Below are 21053 nucleotides of genomic sequence, written 5' to 3'. Positions count from 1 at the left end.
AGAGCCCGATTTAGATAATTTTGGTACCGAAATGATCCAGAGGGAGTCCTCTTGTGCTCTCTTTTGTTCAATAAAGGCTAAGGTCCATCCAAGTTGCTGTATTTTGTAGCTTTGCTGAGTGAAACACAGAGCAGAGGATTTTCACTTCCTCATCACTCTGCAGCCGGCCACGCCCCCCTCAGGGATCGTTACATTTTTATGTTATAATCATTAAAATTTTAAACAACATACACCCATGTGACTATAGACACAATTAAATATTCCAATAAAGGAGGGGCAGGGATTGGGGCAATAGCCCTAAACTCTCCCTACCTCGCAGCGGAGGTCGGCACCCTGTAAGGCAAATTGGTGCCCCCGCTCACCGACGGCTCGCCCTCCCTATCCCTACACTGCTAAGCTAATACGTGCTGCTAATGTCAGTGAGGGAATATAGAAACGTGAGATACAGGGGATAAAGAGGCGTCAATATGCAATTATATATATCCAATTCATTCCCAAAGATTAAATATTCACACTCTGTATTTACATAGCTGTTTGGTAGCTTAAATCAATATGATACAGCAAAATTGAAGGACCAAACCCTAAAATAAATTAAATATCTCACATGTATAACATGTACCCACTGTATCAATATAATAATAAGGCCAGGTAAAGTCATGAGGAGATCTCGTCCAATCACAGACCCTCCACTGTCCAATTCACACTCAGGCTAATAAAATAAACACATATTTGTCAGACACTTAGCATGAAAGAAGTGCAACGCATTTATCCCCTCTTCGCAGTGGCAGACAGGGGTTCATCAGGGGCATCCCCAGGTACTGTAAGATCTCTATAATGACCTCTGCTATAGGATATGTACTTTTTACCACTTTTTAGGAACTCTATTCTTACATACCACCAGCATCCTGAGTTTTTCAGCAGTAATGTTTTCCATACTGGATATGTTTCAGAGCAGACCTGAAAAGAAATTCACACAACACGCACAAAACTCATATAAACCTACTCATGGTAGATGTATATGACTCATCTGCAATCACCGGAGCAGTAGAGCGGATGAGGGGGGTGTTTCTACGAGGTCTTTACAGTTTTTCCACCTTAATAGGCACACGTCTTACAAGACTGGATATATCTGGTCACCTGGGTACTGAGTAGTGGTGCTGCCCAGATCTTGTCCACCACCACACTCTTTGTCACGTGCTTATTGGTTACCTGGGCCATTATTGAGTAGAGTGCTCATGGCAGAGAAAGCTTACCGCCCTTTATCCACAGACAGGGGCGTAACTACCGCGGTCGCAGCGGTCGCCATCGCGACCGGGCCCGGGCGGTTTGGGGCCCGCGGGGACCCGGCAGATCAGCAGCCAGCTCCTCTCAGTGAGAGAGGAGCTGCGCTGATCTGTCACAGTGCACGCGCCCACTATATGACCCGCTGCCGCCCCCGACACCGGGCCCTCCTGCCCGATGTCAGCGGCGGCACCGGGGCCCCCCTCCCCCGTCACCGCGCACAGTAATAATGAAGCATAGAGCGGCCGGCGCCGCTCTGCATCATCATTCTCCCCCTGTGCCTGTGCGGTGACGTCACTCCTGTGCGACTGCTGTGCTGAGTGCACAGAGCGCAGGGAGGGAGGACGCCGACCGCAGCACCGGGAGAACGAGGAGAGGGGAGGACGAGCAGCAGTGGAAGGAGGAGAGCAGGGAGTACAGCAGCAGTGGAACAAGGAGACGTCAGGACAGAGCAGCAGTGGAAGGAGGAGAGCAGGGAGTACAGCAGCAGTGGAACAAGGAGACGTCAGGACAGAGCAGCAGTGGAAGGAGGCGAGCGGTGAGTACTTGGGTTTTTTTTATATATATAAGTGAGTACACGGTGGTCAGAGGCCTGGAGTGGGGAGGCTGCATTATACTGTACATGGAGGCCTGGAGTGGGGAGGCTGCATGATACTGTACATGGAGGGGTGGGGAGGCTGCATGATACTGTACATGGAGGCCTGGGGTGGGGAGGCTGCATGATACTGTACATGGAGGCCTGGGGTGGGGAGGCTGCATGATACTGTACATGGAGGCCTGGGGTGGGGAGGCTGCATGATACTGTACATGGAGGCCTGGGAGGCTGCATGATACTGTACATGGAGGCCTGGGGAGGCTGCATTATACTGTACATGGAGGCCTGGGGAGGCTGCATTATACTGTACATGGAGGCCTGGGGAGGCTGGCAGCATTATTATAGATGGAAGCCTGGGGAGGCTGGCAGCATTATTATACATGAGGCCTGGGGAGGCTGGCAGCATTATTATACATGAGGCCTGGGGAGGCTGGCTGCATTATTATACATGAGGCTTGGGGAGGCTGGCTGCATTATTATACATGAGGCCTGGGGAGGCTGGCTGCATTATTATACATGGAGGCCTGGGGAGGCTGGCTGCATTATTATACATGGAGGTCTGGGGAGGCTGGCTGCATTATTATACATGGAGGCCTGGTGAGGCTGGCTGCATTATCATACATGGAGGCCTGGGGAGGCTGGCTGCATTATTATACATGGAGGTCTGGGGAGGCTGCTTGCATTATTATACGTGGAGGTCTGGGGAGGCTGGCTGCTATATTATACATGGAGGCCTGGGGAGGCTGGCTGCTATATTATACATGGAGGCCTGGGAGGCTGGCTGCTATATTATACATGGAGGCCTGGAGAGGTTGGCTGCATTATTATATATGGAGGCCTGGTGAGGCTGCATAATAAACATGAAGGACACCTTATACATTGAATATAGAGGTGTAATATACATAGAGGTCTATGAGGCTGCATTATACTGGAGGTCTATAGGGCTGCATTAAAATGGAGGTCGGGGGGGGGGCTGTATAATACAAAATGAAGGGACACCTTATACATGGAATATAGGGGTAAATTATACATGGAGGAGTATGGGGCTGCATAATATCATCTGAAGTTTTATGGGGTTGCGTTATAATACATCTAGGACTATGGGGGCTGCATTATAATATATGGAGGACTATGGAGGCTACCTTATACATGGACTATGGAAGTGCATTATAAAACATGCAGGACTATGTGGTGCAGTATAATATATGGAGAACTATGGGGTGAATTTTAATACATGGAGAACTATGGGAAATGCATTATAATTGAAGGGCTACTTTATACATGGAGGATTATGGGCGTGCATTATAATATATGGAGGGCTATGTATCTGCATTCTAATATATGAAGGGTTATGTGGGACCCTTTATACAATTATTTGGAAGGCTATGTGGGGGCTGTTATAGTATTTTGAGAACTTTATACAAGGGGGACAAAGATACAAGTATGGGATGGAAATGTTTTGTGCTGAGGGAAAAAGGCTCTTTCCCTCAGCACCCAGCTTTCCCATGCTCTGCTATACATCTCTCAGCACCTAGCTTTCCCATGTTCTGATATGGGAAAGCTGGGTGCTGAGGACAGGATAAATATCAGAACATAGGAAAGCTGGGTGCTGATAGAGGGATTTCAGGGTGCTGTGGGTGAGAGCCAAGTGTCAGGTACCCCGAGTGTCTGTGTATGTGGAGGGGGGGTGCCCAGGTCTAAACTTTGCACCGGGGCCCATCCAACTCTAGTTACGCCACTGTCCACAGACCTTCCTCAGTCACTGGCTCCCTGCGTCTCACACTCCATTCCTTGCTGAATCGCTTGTTCCTGTAAGGATTTAAGAACACAAGGAGTGACCAATGTCACGGACGACGTGACAGGAGCCACCGAGGTACTGGTCTGCATTGGTAAAGGACTCTCAACTCCAGGCCCATTCACTGCTTCTTGTCTGCTCCATCAGTCACCGGCTCTTTTGATAACAGGAGAGCGCCTCCACCTGGGCTCATACACTCTCTACGGTCCTTATAGATTTATCACGTCACACTAGAAAAGATCCGCTGCCTATATGCACATTTTTCTATCTTACCCCCCTCCGCTCTACGAACCACAGCGATCGCAAATCTTCATCTTGTTCTCCTATTACGATGAGAGAGGAGTGGTTTGATTTTTATTACCTCATGTTGCGTAACCTCAGCATATCCAGTGCAGAATCAACCAGCATCTTGGTATCTGGATCCATCTACGGAAAAACTCAAAATCTGCATTAGCAATGGGCTCATCTGAGACATGTTCAAAACCTGACGATTCTTGTTACATCAGAGCAATCATGAGATATATGTCTGTCTGCTGTATCCTCCTTACAGATAAAAATATAAAGACAACTTAATAGAAAAACTCAATCGATGAACAAATTAAAACCTTAAATAATGTGTGACTTTCCACATCATCTTTCCCCCCCTTTTTGAATCTATTATCCAAAACATAATTAGATTCAAAAAGTGTGTGGCCCCGGAGCTCTACATTTAGGCATAAAAGTCACATTGCATAGATTGTACTTAATCAGGAACAGCAAAAATATTGTTTTTATCTGTAACTTAATAATGGAAAACCCTTTCAATGGCTTTTATAACCTTTGCTTGGACCACAGAAAACTGCATTGCATTCATTCTTTCTATAAAAAGAAAGCAGATTATTCAATACATTAAATATAAAACACAGAATTCCATAAATAATCCACATTCCTTAAATCAAATTATTGTAATTATTAATAAATGATTATTATTATGATTATTATTATTATTATTATTATTATTAATAACTATAATAATAATGTAGCACAACCTCTGGATATTGGATGTAGGGGCGTTCATATTTGAAACATTGAGGACATTATCAGCATCTCTGTGATACTGTCCTATAACTTGAAGGGATAAAAGAATCTAGAACAAATAAACTGGCCATGTGGGAAAACAAAATGTTGATTTGCCATAGAAAAATTATCTAACAGACCTCTATGCTTGAAAAGCTATCAATGAATCTAAACATGTCCACATTTGACTTTTATTTCTTTGGGATAAAATTAGTAAAATAAAATAAAACTATTGTCAATGAACTTTTTCCAATATAATTTGCAATGAATTAAATGCAGGAAGCCCCTTTTTTTTTGTCTTGGGCTGCTCTCACAATAGATCGAAGGTGAGATAATAAGCCTGCACTACAGGTTTGTTTTGTTTTTTTTTCTCTAAAGGTTGCTCCTTCCCCCAAAAGGCACACTGTTGATTTTCCCTGGACGAGTGATATCTCCCTCCTTCTGTTGGATTTTTTTTTATTATTATTTATTTATTTTTCCTTTCTGCAAGACATGGATATCCCATGGATATATTTATCTATTTATTTTTTTAAAACATTCAACTCTCAGGATTATTCGCCACATTCGTAATTGGAATCTGTATTATTTATCATGACATCTGCCGCAAAGGTACGTTTATTTTAAGGTTTTTCTCTTAATCTTTTATTGTTTATTAATTAATAAGATATTGTTCCTTTTGACTGTCCTGACTCAATCCAACCTGCACACTGGATCTATATTAAGTGTCTTCCACAACTACCCAATCATTCAATGTTCCATCTTTTAGTGCTATAAACATTTACTAACACTTCATGTTATTCAGTGGCTGCAGTTTTGTCAGCTCCACTGAGGCCTGTAGAAAATGGCCCCACAGCACGTGATTTCCTTCTCTTTGTTGGGATTGCAACATCATGTGGGGGGAGGGGAAGCTAAACTGATTTTTTTTTTTTTTTTCCTCAACTATTTCCCCTATATTCCATAGTCTGGATTTTATACATACACACCACACATACATTTATATATATCATATATACACATTCAGATATCTACAGTCCTGATCCAACTACAGTTAAAAACACTCATGTTTCTGTCTAAGTATATAGTACTCCATCCAATCCATTGCACATCCCCCGACTCACTCTGTCTTTGTCTCAATCATGCCTCAGCCATGTGCTTCATCCACCATTTTAAAATCTTACCTAAAATGTCTGCCTCCATGACTAGCACATGGTTTATCACAGGATTGCAGCCTAGAGTCCCCACATCTCAACACATTCCACTCATCCGGATTTTTTCCGACCAAAACTACACACAACTTCATCAATTTCTCCATCTTTCTCTCAAGATAAACAACACCAACAAAACCAACAAACAAAGACAGGAGTAGATGACTCACAACTGACACACAACTTGAACACTAAGTAAAGTTTTTGTTAAGTCTGCAGCAGGCGCCTCGTCACGGTGTCCCTGCCCAGTTTCTACATGGTCCATAATTCATAAAGACACCAATGGTGTCACCCCTGGCTACAAGGTGTCTATACCGGCCGATTCGCCTCTCTTGGAGGACTTATAACTAGCCTAATAAAAAACCACCTAATATCACCCCTGACTACAAGGTGTCTATACCAGCCGATTCACGTCCAGCGCTTTTTCTAGACCCCAAGACACGTCATAGCAATTATATCACCCAAGCTTGCGCTAAGCCCCAATGGTATCCATACCAGCCATTTCACGTCCAGCGTTAGGCCCCAAGACTACCACGTACCAGCCACAATGCGCAACTTAAACGCTATGCCCCAATGGTATCCGTACCAGCCATTCCACGCTACACTGCGCTAGGCCCCAAGATTACCACGTACCAGCAGTCCCACGTATTTCCTTACAGAGCCATTAACTGTACCACAGGCGACAACCGTATACTATACCACAGACAAAATCCTTTACCATATCAACAAATTTGAGAGCCCGTGAAAAACACGTGCCTAACCTGACCAATTAAAACCTGCGCTATATCTCTAGGTCTTGTACCAAACCGTATTAACTACTTAAGTCTCCACTAGATCCACAAAACCACAAACCATATCACAGGCGACAACTAACAGAACTCACAAACCCACATGCTCTCTTAATTTCCCCTCTTCACAAATACACACAACAGACAGCAGGCAACTGAATATGTGACAGTTTTCCGAGATTAATATGGCCAATAGCCGTGAGACCCGTCTGTCCGTCAACAGATACCCCAACAAACCGGACACAGTCAGGCAATCAGTGCTACACACCCCACCGAGACCACGGGAAGACTAGAGATTATGAAAAATCAGCAGACCTACCATACTCTCGTTAGGAAGTGATCAGTTTCCTGGGGTGTCCAGCACGTCATGCCATTCCAGTTGCCGGTTCATCAGGATTTCAGGTGTCTCCGTCTATTGGCTCCACGTTGGGCACCAATAATGTTAAGGTGAACTCTTAATTAGAGATCACTAGTTGCCTACTGCCTGGTCTAAATGGTGTGGATCGAGTGCATGCTTGAAAAATGAGATCAGACACAGTCGGATATTCATCTTTCCTTGACAGAAGTCAGCCCATGCTCTGCCTTTATTACAACTGAGCTTGCTCTGATATAACCTTGCCAAGGGGCATGTCCGGATGTGTTCATTGGTCAGTAGGTCGAACAATGTGTTAGTCCATGAGCTGATTGGTGGGCGTCATTGTAGGCGGGTCTATGACATCATTGGATGGATCCATGGTGATGGTGATGGGAGGGACGTCATCTGGTGGATCCATGCTGGATGGTTTGGTCTGTAATGTCATCTGATCTTTTGGTTGGTCTTCTCTTATATGGTATCTTCTTACACCTGGACATTCCTTGCATTCCAGGCAAGGTGTGGAGAAACAGGCAATGACAGCCACCTTTATATCTGTGTCATGTATATGATCTGAAACCTGAATTACGTAAGGCAAATCGACATATTTCCCACAATCCCTTGTCAAGAGGTTAATTAAGTATTTCATCTTATGGCTCTCCTCAACATACACACGGCTCCGCTCCGTACATCTCGTACACACACGGCTCTGCACACCTCGTACATACACACACACACACACACACACACACACACGGGTGTGCAACATCCACACTGTAAACCCCTCCTGACCCCACACATAAACTTCCCCTCATCCAGCACCATGACAACCAGCACAGCAGAGCCCTGCATACACTGAGGAGCTGATCATGTGACCCTGACTCCTCCCCTTCATGTGACATCATCACAGGTCCTGTAAGCACAGAGCAGCCATATATCTAGTGTGCGGCTCTGCAGGTGGAGGTAGGTGCAGGGTATTATATATCTAGTGTGCGGCTCTGCAGGTGGAGGTAGGTGCAGGGTATTATATATCTAGTGTGCGGCTCTGCAGGTGGAGGTAGGTGCAGGGTATTATATATCTAGTGTGCGGCTCTGCAGGTGGAGGTAGGTGCAGGGTATTATATATCTAGTGTGCGGCTCTGCAGGTGGAGGTAGGTGCAGGGTATTATATATCTAGTGTGCGGCTCTGCAGGTGGAGGTAGGTGCAGGGTATTATATATCTAGTGTGCGGCTCTGCAGGTGGAGGTAGGTGCAGGGTATTATATATCTAGTGTGCGGCTCTGCAGGTGGAGGTAGGTGCAGGGTATTATATATCTAGTGTGCGGCTCTGCAGGTGGAGGTAGGTGCAGGGTATTATATATCTAGTGTGCGGCTCTGCAGGTGGAGGTAGGTGCAGGTTATTATATATCTAGTGTGCGGCTCTGCAGGTGGAGGTAGGTGCAGGGTATTATATATCTAGTGTGCGGCTCTGCAGGTGGAGGTAGGTGCAGGGTATTATATATCTAGTGTGCGGCTCTGCAGGTGGAGGTAGGTGCAGGGTATTATATATCTAGTGTGCGGCTCTGCAGGTTGAGGTAGGTGCAGGGTATTATATATCTAGTGTGCGGCTCTGCAGGTGGAGGCAGGTGCAGGGTATTATATATCTAGTGTGCGGCTCTGCAGGTGGAGGTAGGTGCAGGGTATTATATATCTAGTGTGCGGCTCTGCAGGTGGAGGTAGGTGCAGGGTATTATATATCTAGTGTGCGGCTCTGCAGGTGGAGGTAGGTGCAGGGTATTATATATCTAGTGTGCGGCTCTGCAGGTGGAGGTAGGTGCAGGGTATTATATATCTAGTGTGCGGCTCTGCAGGTGGAGGTAGGTGCAGGGTATTATATATCTAGTGTGCGGCTCTGCAGGTGGAGGTAGGTGCAGGGTATTATATATCTAGTGTGCGGCTCTGCAGGTGGAGGTGTGTGGAGATTCCCCATTACTGGGGCAGGCAGCATTAACCCCTTCAGCTCTGAGACTTTCTTGGAGTTTTTCTTTCGCTGATTTCTAGGAATCATGAGGTTTTTGTTCCTTTTCCTCTGATAGATACAGACGCCCCAACTATGAGAGGCCGGAAGTGAGGAAACCCGTCTGCCTTCAGTCCTCCGCCCCTTTCTGCCCTCAGTCCTCGGCCCCTTTCTGCCCTCGGTCCTCGGCCCCTTTCTGCCCTCGGTCCTCGGCCCCGACCCCTTTCTGCCCTCAGTCCTCAGCCCCTTTCTTCCCTCAGTCATCAGCCCCTTTCGGTCCTCGGCCCCGGCCCCTTTCTGCCCTCCGTCCTCAGCCCCTTTCTGCCCTCAGTCCTCAGCCCCTTTCTGCCCTCCGTTATCGGCCCCTTTCTGCCCTCGGTCCTCAGCCCCTTTCTGCCCTCAGTCCTCAGCCCCTTTCTGCCCTCAGTCATCGGCCCCTTTCGGTCCTCGGCCCCGACCCCTTTCTGCCCTCCGTCCTTGGCCCCTTTCTGCCCTCGGTCCTCGGCCCCTTTCTGCCCTCGGTCCTCGGCCCCTTTCTGCCCTCGGTCCTCGGACCCTTTCTGCCCTCGGTCCTCGGACCCTTTCTGCCCTCGGTCCTCGGACCCTTTCTGCCCTCGGTCCTCGGACCCTTTCTGCCCCCACAGTATAATGTTCCCCCAGAATATTCTCATTATATGTTTCCCCTTATTCTCTCCAGTAATTGTATTATTACAGCAGATTCTTTATGATTTTACATCGTCATCTTCTCCCCATTCAGGTCCCTACAATATCGGATCCTCTCAGTGGAGATCTTCTATAGAAGAGAATTCTCCTGATTGCCCCGTGAAGGATGGATATGGACAGGGACAAGATGGTGGAGAGGATATTACACCTCACCCTAGAGATCCTCTTCCGGCTTACTGGAGAGGTGAGAGATTCTGATGACGTCACATTACATCATTCTTATCTATGGGAATAACGGACAGAACTGGAGAGGTGAGGACCCTGGAAATGTCTGGAGTGAGATTTATTACTGTGTCTCTCCATAACCAGGATTACACAGTAGTGAAGAAGACCTCTAGTGAGCGCTGTCAGGCCCCTGTGTCTGAGGGATGGGGAAGACCCCTGAGCCCAATCACGGGGCCTCCACCTCACCCCCCGATACATGAGGACATCAATGAACAGAAGATCCTAGAACTCACCTACAAGATGATTGAGCTGCTGACTGGAGAGGTGACACTGCTGGGAATGCTGGGACATTATACAGTAACGCTATGAAGGGATCGGGGGTGACGGTATCATTGTATGTGTCAGGTTCCTATAAGGTGTCAGGACGTCACCGTCTATTTCTCCATGGAGGAGTGGGAGTATTTAGAAGGACACAAAGATCTGTACAAGGACGTCATGATGGCGGTTCCCCAGCCCCTCACTTCACCAGGTAATAGACAGGACTACATACACACTGCCTATAATTATCTGTATGTAAGGAATGAATTCAGTCCCTGTATGTGTCTCCTCCAGGTCTATCCAGTAAGAGGACAACACCAGAGAGATGTCCCCGTCCTCTTCTCCCTAAGGACTGTAAACAAGAAGATCCCGATGTTCCTCAGGATCATCAGGTAGATGGAGAGAAGGTGCCATGAAATCTCCCAATGATGTGTAGACGGCTGTGAAGGTCTTGTGCTCAGTCTTGTTTTATCCTCCAGTATTATATGTGTTATACTTGTGTAATGAGAGCGGTGGAGATGGCAGGATTAGAGCTGATCTTAGATGGGACTTCTCCATCTGTCTGTGACTTTTACAATATTTGTTTCAGGGGGAAGATCTGCCCCATATTAATACTACAGAGACATATGTGAGGGGTGATGAGCGGAGTAAAGAGGAGATTCCTACAGTTAACCGCCCAGGTGAGTAGTGACCACTAAATGCAGAGAAGTCACAGATTCTTCTCAGTCACCGGCTGTGGCTGATTTATCGGTGGTGTAGTTCGGCCATATCACAATCAAGTGGTCCCCATTCTACCTCTAAACTGATGTGCTGAATCTGTCCCCGTTACTTTGGGCATTGGAGTCCTTCTGTTGGAGTTAGAAGTCTTGTTCTCACAGCTGCCCAGATCTGTAAACTAGAAATCTAAACGACAGTGTATGTAGAATGTGCGGACAAGTTAGAAAATCACTTGTAGAATGATATTATGATGGCCTGTAGGAGATATCGGAGGGTAATGATGCTGTTTCTTCCCTAGAATCCTGGCATCATATAAGATGAATCTTCCTTCTCTGTATTTTGTGCTGCTGAATGTGATAATTTGGCCCCTACAACACCAGGTCCAGTCTTTTTGATCAAACTTTGCTTTTATGATGGCCAACATTAAATGTCCAGTGAGATCCAAGTGTGAATTTCTCTACAATAGTTTCCCTTTATTTTGACTTTTCAATTTTCTTTAAAACCGACTAACTTCAACAAAATTGCAATAAACTGCAAAAAAAGACCATGATCCGTGATCTATCCCTCAGCTGTGCGTGGCTGATAGCTCTAATCTACAGATAAGAGCCACATCCTCTAATCACCCAGAGATGTGTCACCGCTCGTTACTAATTATTTTACTGATGAAGAGTGATGAGTTTGATCATTTCAGTAGATTCATTATTGTCTATACTCAGTTATTCACTACAGTAGTTAGCGCCCAAAACAATCTGATCTCACCACCTCCCGCACCCAGTTTTTCCGTTCCTAACGAGGTGATCACTTTGGAACCTTCTTCTGATTCCAATGATTCTAAGATATTTGTTCTGTGACACATTGTACTTTATGTTTCTGGCAATTTTAGGTTGTAATTTTCAAACTTTAAAGTTTTATGCTCTTAAAATAGAAACCACACAAAATAGTTAAATAACATTTACCTTATTCCTACTTTAGGACGGCAGCATTTTCAAACATTCCCTTTAATTTTTCTAACATCCTTTTATTTTTTTGTAGATGCTAGGAGGCTTAAAAGTTTAGAAACAAGTGTTTATATGTTCAATTAAATCAACAAAACTTATTTTCCAGGTTGTTCCTCATGACAGCACCATAGGAGGTTGCTCCTCATATCCTCTATAGGGACAGGAAACACACGAGAGGTTAAAGGCCTCTCCCACCCTCACCCTCTCAGTGTTTTCCTGTCCCGATACAGGACAGACGCAGGAGGTAGTGCAGCAGCGTGAGGCACCTACCTGGAGGCAGACTCGGGAGGCTCGGGGGGTTCACCTTTCTCCTTCCTCCTGTAAAGTGGTTTGAGGCCTACACCTCTTCCAGGGAAGTCCTAACCCTGCCCCAGTAGAGCGGGACAATGCTCCTAGCGCCAGCCACTTTCTTCGCATAAGGGCTGTTGGTGTCTTGCTATGATGGCCGCAACTGTGCTTATGGTGATGTGCAGTGCGTGTCTTCCACTCCAGAACGCACTTCGTGTGCTGTCATGATAGACTCCTGGAAATACAATTACCAGTAGGTGTAATTCCTGTTTTTTGGATAACAATTCACTTTTAAAATTACTTTCAGGGATCTAGATTTTAGAAAATTGCTCTCTTCATAGTATCAAACACCACATTCAGGAATTAACACAAAGTGGAATGCAAAAAAGCAATGTAGATTTTTCAATATAATTTTGGTTTGATCATAATTTTTTCATTTTCACAAAGGGTAACAGGAAACTATGGAACTTACTAATTATTTTCCAATTTCTCCTGAATCTGACAATACCCGATATTCGGCTGTACAGTACTGTCTGGGCACATGGCCGAGATCAGAAAGGAAAGAGTCGATTTAGTTTTTGGAACACAGATTTTGCAGTCAAAAACTAGTTTACAGGTAGAAAGTTACGAGGGGGAGTGTTTGTGGTCACCTGGCAGCTCAAGACATGGCAACCATGAACAGACTTGGACTATATAATAATATACTAATTTTATTTCTATAGCGCCAACATATTCCACAGCGCTTTACTGTCTTTTCGGCTTTTCAGATCCTAGTGACTACTTTGAACATCACCCTTTAACCACTATTCATGGATCTGGACTTACACAGGGACCCCTAGTCTGGGGCCACAGAGTTAGCTGCTGCTTGAGTGCGAGATGGCAAGAAGAATAGTCAGGTAGTCGGGTCAGAACCAGGAGGCAGAGAAAATAGAAAATCAGAAGATGTAAGAGTAGTCAGCAAACAGATCGGGAAGAGAACAGGAAACGGAGGATGTGAACACACAGGACTGAACCAGAGGAGAACAAGGCTGTATCTGGCAGCTTCCAGCAATATACTTCCAGCTCTAGTAGGGTGTGGTGCTTTCCAATTGGCTGAAGCAGAGAGCTGATTACCTCAGCTGGACTGCACACACTGCCAGACTGGATTGTACTACACATCCCAGCCACCCTAATCTTAGGGACTAGACAGAGTCTGCACCACCTGTAGCGTCAGGCTCTGACATCTCCATCACCAGCTCCACCGGCAGAATGAATAAGGCCGTGCCTGGTGACAGAATCTGATGTCGCTAGAGCAGATCCCAGAGGAGATCTGGCACACCATTTGCACGAGCCCAGAACAGCAGAAAACCAGAGCAGAAGAAAGTGTCGTAAAGTGACTCCGTTTTGGAAATTATAGCCCTCAGTGAATTTCTCCATAGTTGTAGTGATTAGAGTTGATCGAACCCACCAAAAACCGGGACTGGCGGATCACAGCCAGATTTTAAAAAGAGTCCGATCCGCTCCAGAATCCAGTGCCCATAAAAGTCAATGGGGACCAGAATTCGGAGATTAAAAATGTTTGTGGAGGGGATAGGTAGGTACAGTGCTGGCCCAAAGTATTCCCACCCCTGCAATTCTGTCAGATAATACTCAGTTTCTTCTTGAAAATGATTGCAATCACAAATTCTTTGGTATTATTATCTTCATTTGTTTTGCTTGCAATGAAAAAACACAAAAGAGAATGAAACAAAAATCAAATATTGCTCATTTCACACAAAACTCCAAAAATGGGCCAGACAAAAGTATTGGCACCCTTAGCCTAATGGTTGGTTGCACAACCTTTACCCAAAATAACTGCGAACAACCGCTTCCGGTAACCATCAATGAGTTTCTTACAATGCTCTGCAGGAATTTTAGACCATTCTTCTTTGGCAAACTGCTCCAGGTCCCTGAGATTTGAAGGGGGCTTTCTCCAAACAGCCATTTTGAGATCTCTCCACAGGTGTTCTATGGGATTCAGGTCTGGACTCATTGCTAGCCACTTTAGTAGTCTCCAGTGCTTTCTATCAAACCATTTTCTAGTGCTTTTTGAAGTGTGTTTTGGGTCATTGTCCTGCTGGAAGACCCATGACCTCTGAGGAAGACCCATCTTTCTCACACTGCACCCTACATTATGCTGCAAAATTTGTTGGTAGTCTTCAGACTTCATAATGCCATGCACACAGTCAAGCAGTCCAGTGCCAGAGGCAGCAAAGCAACCCCAAAACATCAGGGAACCTCCGCCATGTTTGACTGTAGGGACCGTGTTATTTTTTTTTAATGCCTCTTTTTTTTTTTTTCCTGTAAACTCTATGTTGATGGCTTTTCCCAAAAAGCTCTACTTTTGTCTCATCTGACCAGAGAACATTCTTCCAAAACGTTTTAGGCTTTCTCAGGTAAGTTTTGGCAAACTCCAGCCTGGCTTTTTTATGTCTCAGGGTAAGAAGTGGGGTCTTCCTGGGTATCCTACCATACAGTTCCTTTTCATTCAGACGCCGACGGATAGTATGGGTTGACACTGTTGTACCCTTGGACTGCAGGGCAGTTTGAACTTGTTTGGATGTTAGTCGAGGTTCTTTATCCACCATCCGCACAATCTGGCGTGGAAATCTCTTGTCAATTTTTCTTTTCCTTCCACATCTAGGGAGGTTAGCCACAGTGCCATGGGCTTTAAACGTCTTGACACTGCGCACCGTAGACACAGGAACTTTCAGGTCTTTGGAGATGGACTTGTAGCCTTCAGATTGCTCATGCTTCCTCACAATTTGGATTCTCAAGTCCTCAGACAGTTCTTTGGTCTTCTTTCTTTTCTCCATGCTCAATGTGGTACACACAAGGACACAGGACCGAGGTTCAGTCAACTTTAATCCATGTCAACTGGCTACAAGTGTGATTTAGTTATTGCCAACACCTGTTAGGTGCCACAGGTAAGTTACAGGTGCTGTTAATTACACAAATTAGAGAAGCATCACATGATTTTTTCAAACAGTGCCAATACTTTTGTCCACCCCCTTGTTATCTTTGGTGTTGAATTATATCCAATTTGGCTTTGACGATTTTTTTTTATTTTTTTCATTGAAGACAAATTAAATGAAGATAATAATACCAAAGAATTTATGATTGCAATCATTTTCAAGAAGAAACTGAGTATTATCTGACAGAATTGCAGGGGTGCCAATACTTTTGGCCAGCACTGTAGGAGCGAGCGTGGCATATTCAGAGTTGCTGTCATGGCGGCAAACTCCTTCCGGGTCATGTTTTTCCCTTCCGGAGCCAACAATTCAATATTCACTACTTTACCCACCCATCGGCGCGTGTAATTGGTTTCTGTTAGACATGCCCCCATCCTGAGTGGCAGCGTGTCAACTAACCGCAACCAATCACAGGCGCCAGGACAGCCAGTGGGCGGGGAAACCAGTCTATCTCTCGCAAGTGTGACTCCGGCTTTTTTTTTTAAAATAAATAATTTAAAAAAAAAGACGTGCGGTCCCCCTTAATTTTCATCCCCAGCCATATTAATGCCGGCTGGAGGCTGGTATGCTCAGCCCGCAGCAGCCCGGTATTGCCGCATATGTTAGATGTGACAATCCCGGTACATTACCGGCCCTTTCTGGTGGTGTGATGCGGTGCCAATCGGGGTAATAGGAGGTTAACAGCAGCGCACAGCTAGGTTGTGATGGCACGGGCGCCTATGAGTTACCAGCATCACAAACCTGTAAATGAATGTAAATAAACAAGACAGAGAAAAATCCTTTATTTGGCATAAAGTACAAAACGCACCACTTTATTAAGCCCAAACACCCTGCAGCTCCTGCGTAATCCACACAAGGTTCGATGACGACACATCCAGCTCTGTTACATCTCACAGCTAGCAGCCGTAGAGAAGACTGCCAGCTCTAAGTGTAGCCTATTACTGAGCCGCAATGAGCGATGACTGCAGCAGAGACTGTTACAGGCTGTAGGGGCACGTCAACCTGGAACCAATCACAGATGAGAGGATATCCGGTGGGCGTGGAAAACACGTAAAGATGTGTGTATGCAATGCACAGTACAGGAAGTGAATGCGCGACCCGGAAGCAGTGTGCCGCCATTAAACCGAGTCCCGATAAGTATGAAACTCTCACTTATTTCTTCTTTTATTTTTACTTTAATTGCCGAATCTGGATCGTGCACCCAGAATTCCGGGCCTGGGTCCGGCACTCAGAGTGTTGAAACCGCGCGGATCCGGACTTTTACAGTCCGGATCCTCTCAGCCCTAGTAGTGACTATTTTGACTGACAGGCACTTTCCAGGAATTAGCACGCAGTGGATGTTGGAGAGTGAAAATTGCAGATACAGTATATCACAAAAGTTAGTACACCTCTCATGTTTTTGTAAATAATGAATTCTATATTTTCATGGGACAACACTGAAGATCTGACACTTTCATGTAATGTACAGTGTCAGTGTGCAGCTTGTGTAACAATGTAAATTGCCATTACTGTCAAAAGTGCTGGCAACAAACATGAGTACCCCTAAGTGAAATGGCCACATTGTGCTCAAATTGTGCTGGACTTCCGGCCGCTGAGAACGAGGCTTGGAATAGAGCGCATGTATTGCCTGTCAGGAAATGAGGAGGAGTTCCCTCCTCCGCTCCCCAACGTCCGGATGCTGTGGGCGTGTTTCTGAATGGAACGCACACCGAGCAATGCAGGAAATGAAGTGACTAAATGATAAGGTAATCACCGTTATGGTGGATACTGTGGGCGTGTTTCCTAATGGAACGCACGCCGTGCAATCCAGGAAGTGAAGGGAGCTAATGGCGAGGCGATTGCAATTTTCAATGGAATTGATACCAGGTGAGATAAAACGGGCATGATTGGACTAGATGTAATGTTAACATTTATAAAAGACCCCATTTGAGAGACGTCAGGCTCTCTAATACTATGAGCAGATGATAGCTGGGTATAAGAACCTCATCTACAGTAAGCATTATGTCCCCTGAAGAGTCGTTTAAGACGAAATGCGTCGGGACGCTGATAGGGTCAATGTAGGGGTCCAGCGTTACAGATCTAGCTGTGGACCGTCGTTGTTAGGTCGGGAGCTTGGGGTACCAGACAGCTCTTTTATTTTCTCCAGGAGGTCTTAGGGACAGCTAAATTTGGAGAAAGGCCCTGGACCTAATTTCCTGGTGGAAGACTCTGTATACCCTGACCTAATAGGGCGCGGTGAGATCTGTCCTAGTCCTTGTATTGTATTATATACTGTCCCGTGTGTTTGACCGCTGTCAGCACCCTGGAAAATGTATATATTTATTTAGGTCTTTTCTGTTGCTTTTGCTGTGTTCTTTTTACCTAGGACCACTATCCAGTACTTGATAGCAAATGTAATAGTATTGTTTTCTGTTTTTTTGTGGGTTTTTTTTCTTGTGTTTCTTTGTATGACTATTTGTGGCTGTTGCAGAGGCCCCCATCTATGGGCCAGTATAGTGCCAGAGGTAATCTATAGGGCATTATTGCTATATGCTGGTCCAGCTAAATAGTTTGGGAACCCTGACCGCTTATTGAGTTTACATAAATCCAAGAGAAGAAAGAATTTTCTTCCTTTTAAAATTTCTATATTAATAAAGATTTAAATTTTATGATGCTATTTGATTAATATTTATCTGATTTGGTAGTGCTGTTGCAACAAGCATATTTTATGAAAAAAATAACAGGTTTTATTCTTAACAGATGACTGTACCATGAGACCAGTGGGACGACTGACATCTTCAATTTATAAGTCAGATGACCTTGAGATCACACAGGATTCAACTAAAGTGAATGCCATTATTCCAGATATCCCATCTTCCTTTCACAGCAAAGATCTATCATCTGAACCTATGAAACGGGTCCTCTCTTCTGAATCTTTACAGACTACTAAAATAAATAAAAGTCACAAAAAAGGCAGTAGGAAACTAACTGCTCTTAAAGGAAAGAAGCCAATTTCACAATTAAATAATGGAAATAATTTTCCCCTTGAAACATCATTTGTTAAACATCAAACAATTCACACAGAGGAGAAGACATTTTCTTGTTCCAAATGTAAGAAATATTTTACTCAGAAATCAAACCTTCTAAAACATCAGAGAACTCACACACGGGAGAATCCATATTCATGTTCCGAATGTGGGAAATGTTTTAACCAGAAATCAGATCTTGTTAGACATCAAAGAACTCATACAGGGGAGAAGCCATTTTCATGTTCAGAATGTGGGAAATGTTTTACCCGGAAATCAAATCTTGTTATACATCAAAGAACTCATACAGGGGAGAAACAATTTTCATGTTCACAATGTGGGAAATTTTTTATCTATGAATCAAATCTTGTTACACATCAAAGAACTCATATGGGGGAGAAGTCATTTTCATGTTCAGAATGTGGGAAATATTTTAACACCAAATCAAGTCTTATTACACATCACAGAACTCACACAGGTGAGAAGCCTTTTTCATGTTCAGAATGCGGGAAAAGTTTTAGCCAGAAAATAAGTCTTGTTAACCATGAGATAATTCATACTAGGGAGAAGTCATATTCATGTTCAGAATGTGGAAAATGTTTTAACCGGAAAACAAATCTTCTTACACATCAAAGTACTCATACAGGGTTAAAGTCATTTTCATGTTCAGAATGTGGAAAAAGTTTTAACTGGAAAAAAAATCTTGTTACACATCAAAGTACTCATACAGGGGAGAAGTCATTTTCATGTTCAGAATGTGGGAAATGTTTTAACCAAAAATCACATCTTGTTACACACCAGAGAACTCACACAGGGGAGAAGCCTTTTTTATGTTTAGAATGTGGGAAATGTTTTGCACATGAATCACACTTTGTTACACACCAGAGAACTCACACAGGGGAGAAGCCATATTCATGTTCAGAATGTGGGAAATGTTTTAACCGAAAATCACTTCTTGTTACACACCAGAGAACTCACACAGGGGAGAAGCCTTTTTCATGTTTAGAATGTGGGAAATGTTTTGCAGATAAATCACAATTTGTTACACACCAGAGAACTCACACAGGGGAGAAGCCATATTCATGTTCAGAATGTGGGAAATGTTTTACCCAAAAATCACTTCTTGTTAGACACCAGAGAACTCACACAGGGGAGAAGCCTTTTTCATGTTCAGAATGTGGGAAATGTTTTACCCAAAAATCGCAACTTGGTAAACACCACAGAATTCACACAGGGGAGAAATCCTTGCCATGTTCAGAATGAGGGAAATATTTTACAAACTAATGACTTCTTTTTAAATATCACAAAACTCACAAGGGCCATTATCATACCTAGAAGGTGAGAAATGTTTTACTTGAAAATTATAATTTATTGACCACTAAGAAAAATTCACATGGGGAGAAACCATATATTTGGCAAGCAGGACAAGAAAACACAAAAGAGACAGTCAAAGTAAAGGCAAGTAAGTACATGAAAAGGAAAGCATGTTAGAAGTTACATTAGAGTCAAAATATATTCAGTTACTAATAGATGTCTGTTTTCTAAAAATCCAATAAAAAGCAATATTCCATGTGCACTGAACATTTCACATTGTTATATATTTATATAATCACTATATGGAGAAGCAGGGCTGCCATCAGGGTATTACTACTGTGACTCCTGTAGTGGGCAGAAGCCAGGAGAGGAGCCCCGATGACAGCCTGGGCCCCTCCCGTTTCATTCATCTGCTCACCGGGCCCCTCCCGTTTCATTCATCTGCTCACCGGGCCCCAAGGGCAGGGGCTACCATTAGGGCAATGAGGAGGGCCCGGGCCGCTAATAGAGAGCTGCCACCTCTCTTCATGCTCTGCAGAGCAGGACAGGAAACGTACCGGACCACAATGGAGGCTGCAGGAGCTGAGAAGGTGAAGGACCTGTAAATTCAGGAACTTCCATGTCAGCTGACTAATCATGTGCCTGATCTCATGACAGGGAAAGTGACTGGAACTTCTGCAGCCTCCGTGCAGATCCCAGTGTCTCCTCTCCTGGTCTGCACCATCTGGAAATGCAAGATGAGGTAATGTGTGTGTGTGTACAGGCTGTGTGTAACATGGTGCTGCAGCCTGTGTGTGTGTGTGTACAGGCTGTGTGTAACATGGAGGTGCTGCAGCCTGTGTGTGTGTGTGTGTGTGTACAGGCTGTGTGTAACATGGGGGTGCTGCAGCCTGTGTGTGTGTATATGTGTAAAGGCAGTGTGTAATATTAGGGTGCTGCAGCGTGTGTGTGTGTGTGTGTGTGTGTACAGGCTGTGTGTAACATGGTGCTGCAGCCTGTGTGTGTGTGTGTACAGGGTGTGTGTAACATGGGGGTGCTGCAGCCTGTGTATGTGGGTGTACAGGCTGTGTGTAACATGGGGGTGCTGCAGCCTGTGTGTGTGTGTGTGTACAGGCTGTGTGTAACATGGGGGTGCTGCAGCCTGTGTGTGTGTGTACAGGCAGTGTGTAACATGGGGATGCTGCAACCTGTGTGTGTGTGTATATGTGTACAGGCAGTGTGTAATATTAGGGTGCTGCAGCGCGTGTGTGTGTGTGTGTACAGGCTGTGTGTAACATGGGGGTGCTGCAGCCTATGTGTGAATATGTGTACAGGCTGTGTGTAACATGGGGGGGCTGCAGCCTAGGTGTGTATATGTGTAGAAAAAAAGAGAGAAAGACCTTGCATCACCTTGCACAGGTGCTCAGGAGAAAAGCGTCAATACAGAAAGGAATAACTCCGGCACACTGTATGTTTCCCAAAGAGAAA

The 21053-nt window shown here is 44.8% G+C and overlaps 1 protein-coding gene across 2 annotated transcripts in view; it reads left to right on the top strand.

Moving 5' to 3' along the window:
* Positions 1–19853, top strand: part of LOC142312434 (uncharacterized) — a 44407-nt gene extending 24554 nt beyond the window's left edge. The window contains exons 1-4 of one of the 2 annotated variants that reach the window (XM_075351373.1): positions 10064–10485; positions 10569–10666; positions 10864–10954; positions 18007–19853. In XM_075351373.1, coding sequence (XP_075207488.1) covers positions 10353–10485; positions 10569–10666; positions 10864–10954; positions 18007–19535 — 1851 coding nt within the window. In that variant the 5' untranslated portion in view covers positions 10064–10352 and the 3' untranslated portion in view covers positions 19536–19853. Of the gene's footprint in view, positions 1–224; positions 238–10063; positions 10486–10568; positions 10667–10863; positions 10955–18006 lie in introns of those variants that run through there. The other variant, XM_075351374.1, reaches the window with a different exon arrangement.
* The last annotated feature ends 1200 nt before the right edge of the window (positions 19854–21053 follow it).

This window comes from Anomaloglossus baeobatrachus, chromosome 5, assembly GCF_048569485.1.
Source record: "Anomaloglossus baeobatrachus isolate aAnoBae1 chromosome 5, aAnoBae1.hap1, whole genome shotgun sequence".
Classification (NCBI taxonomy): domain Eukaryota; kingdom Metazoa; phylum Chordata; class Amphibia; order Anura; family Aromobatidae; genus Anomaloglossus; species Anomaloglossus baeobatrachus.
This window is presented reverse-complemented; position numbering and strand designations above follow the sequence as displayed.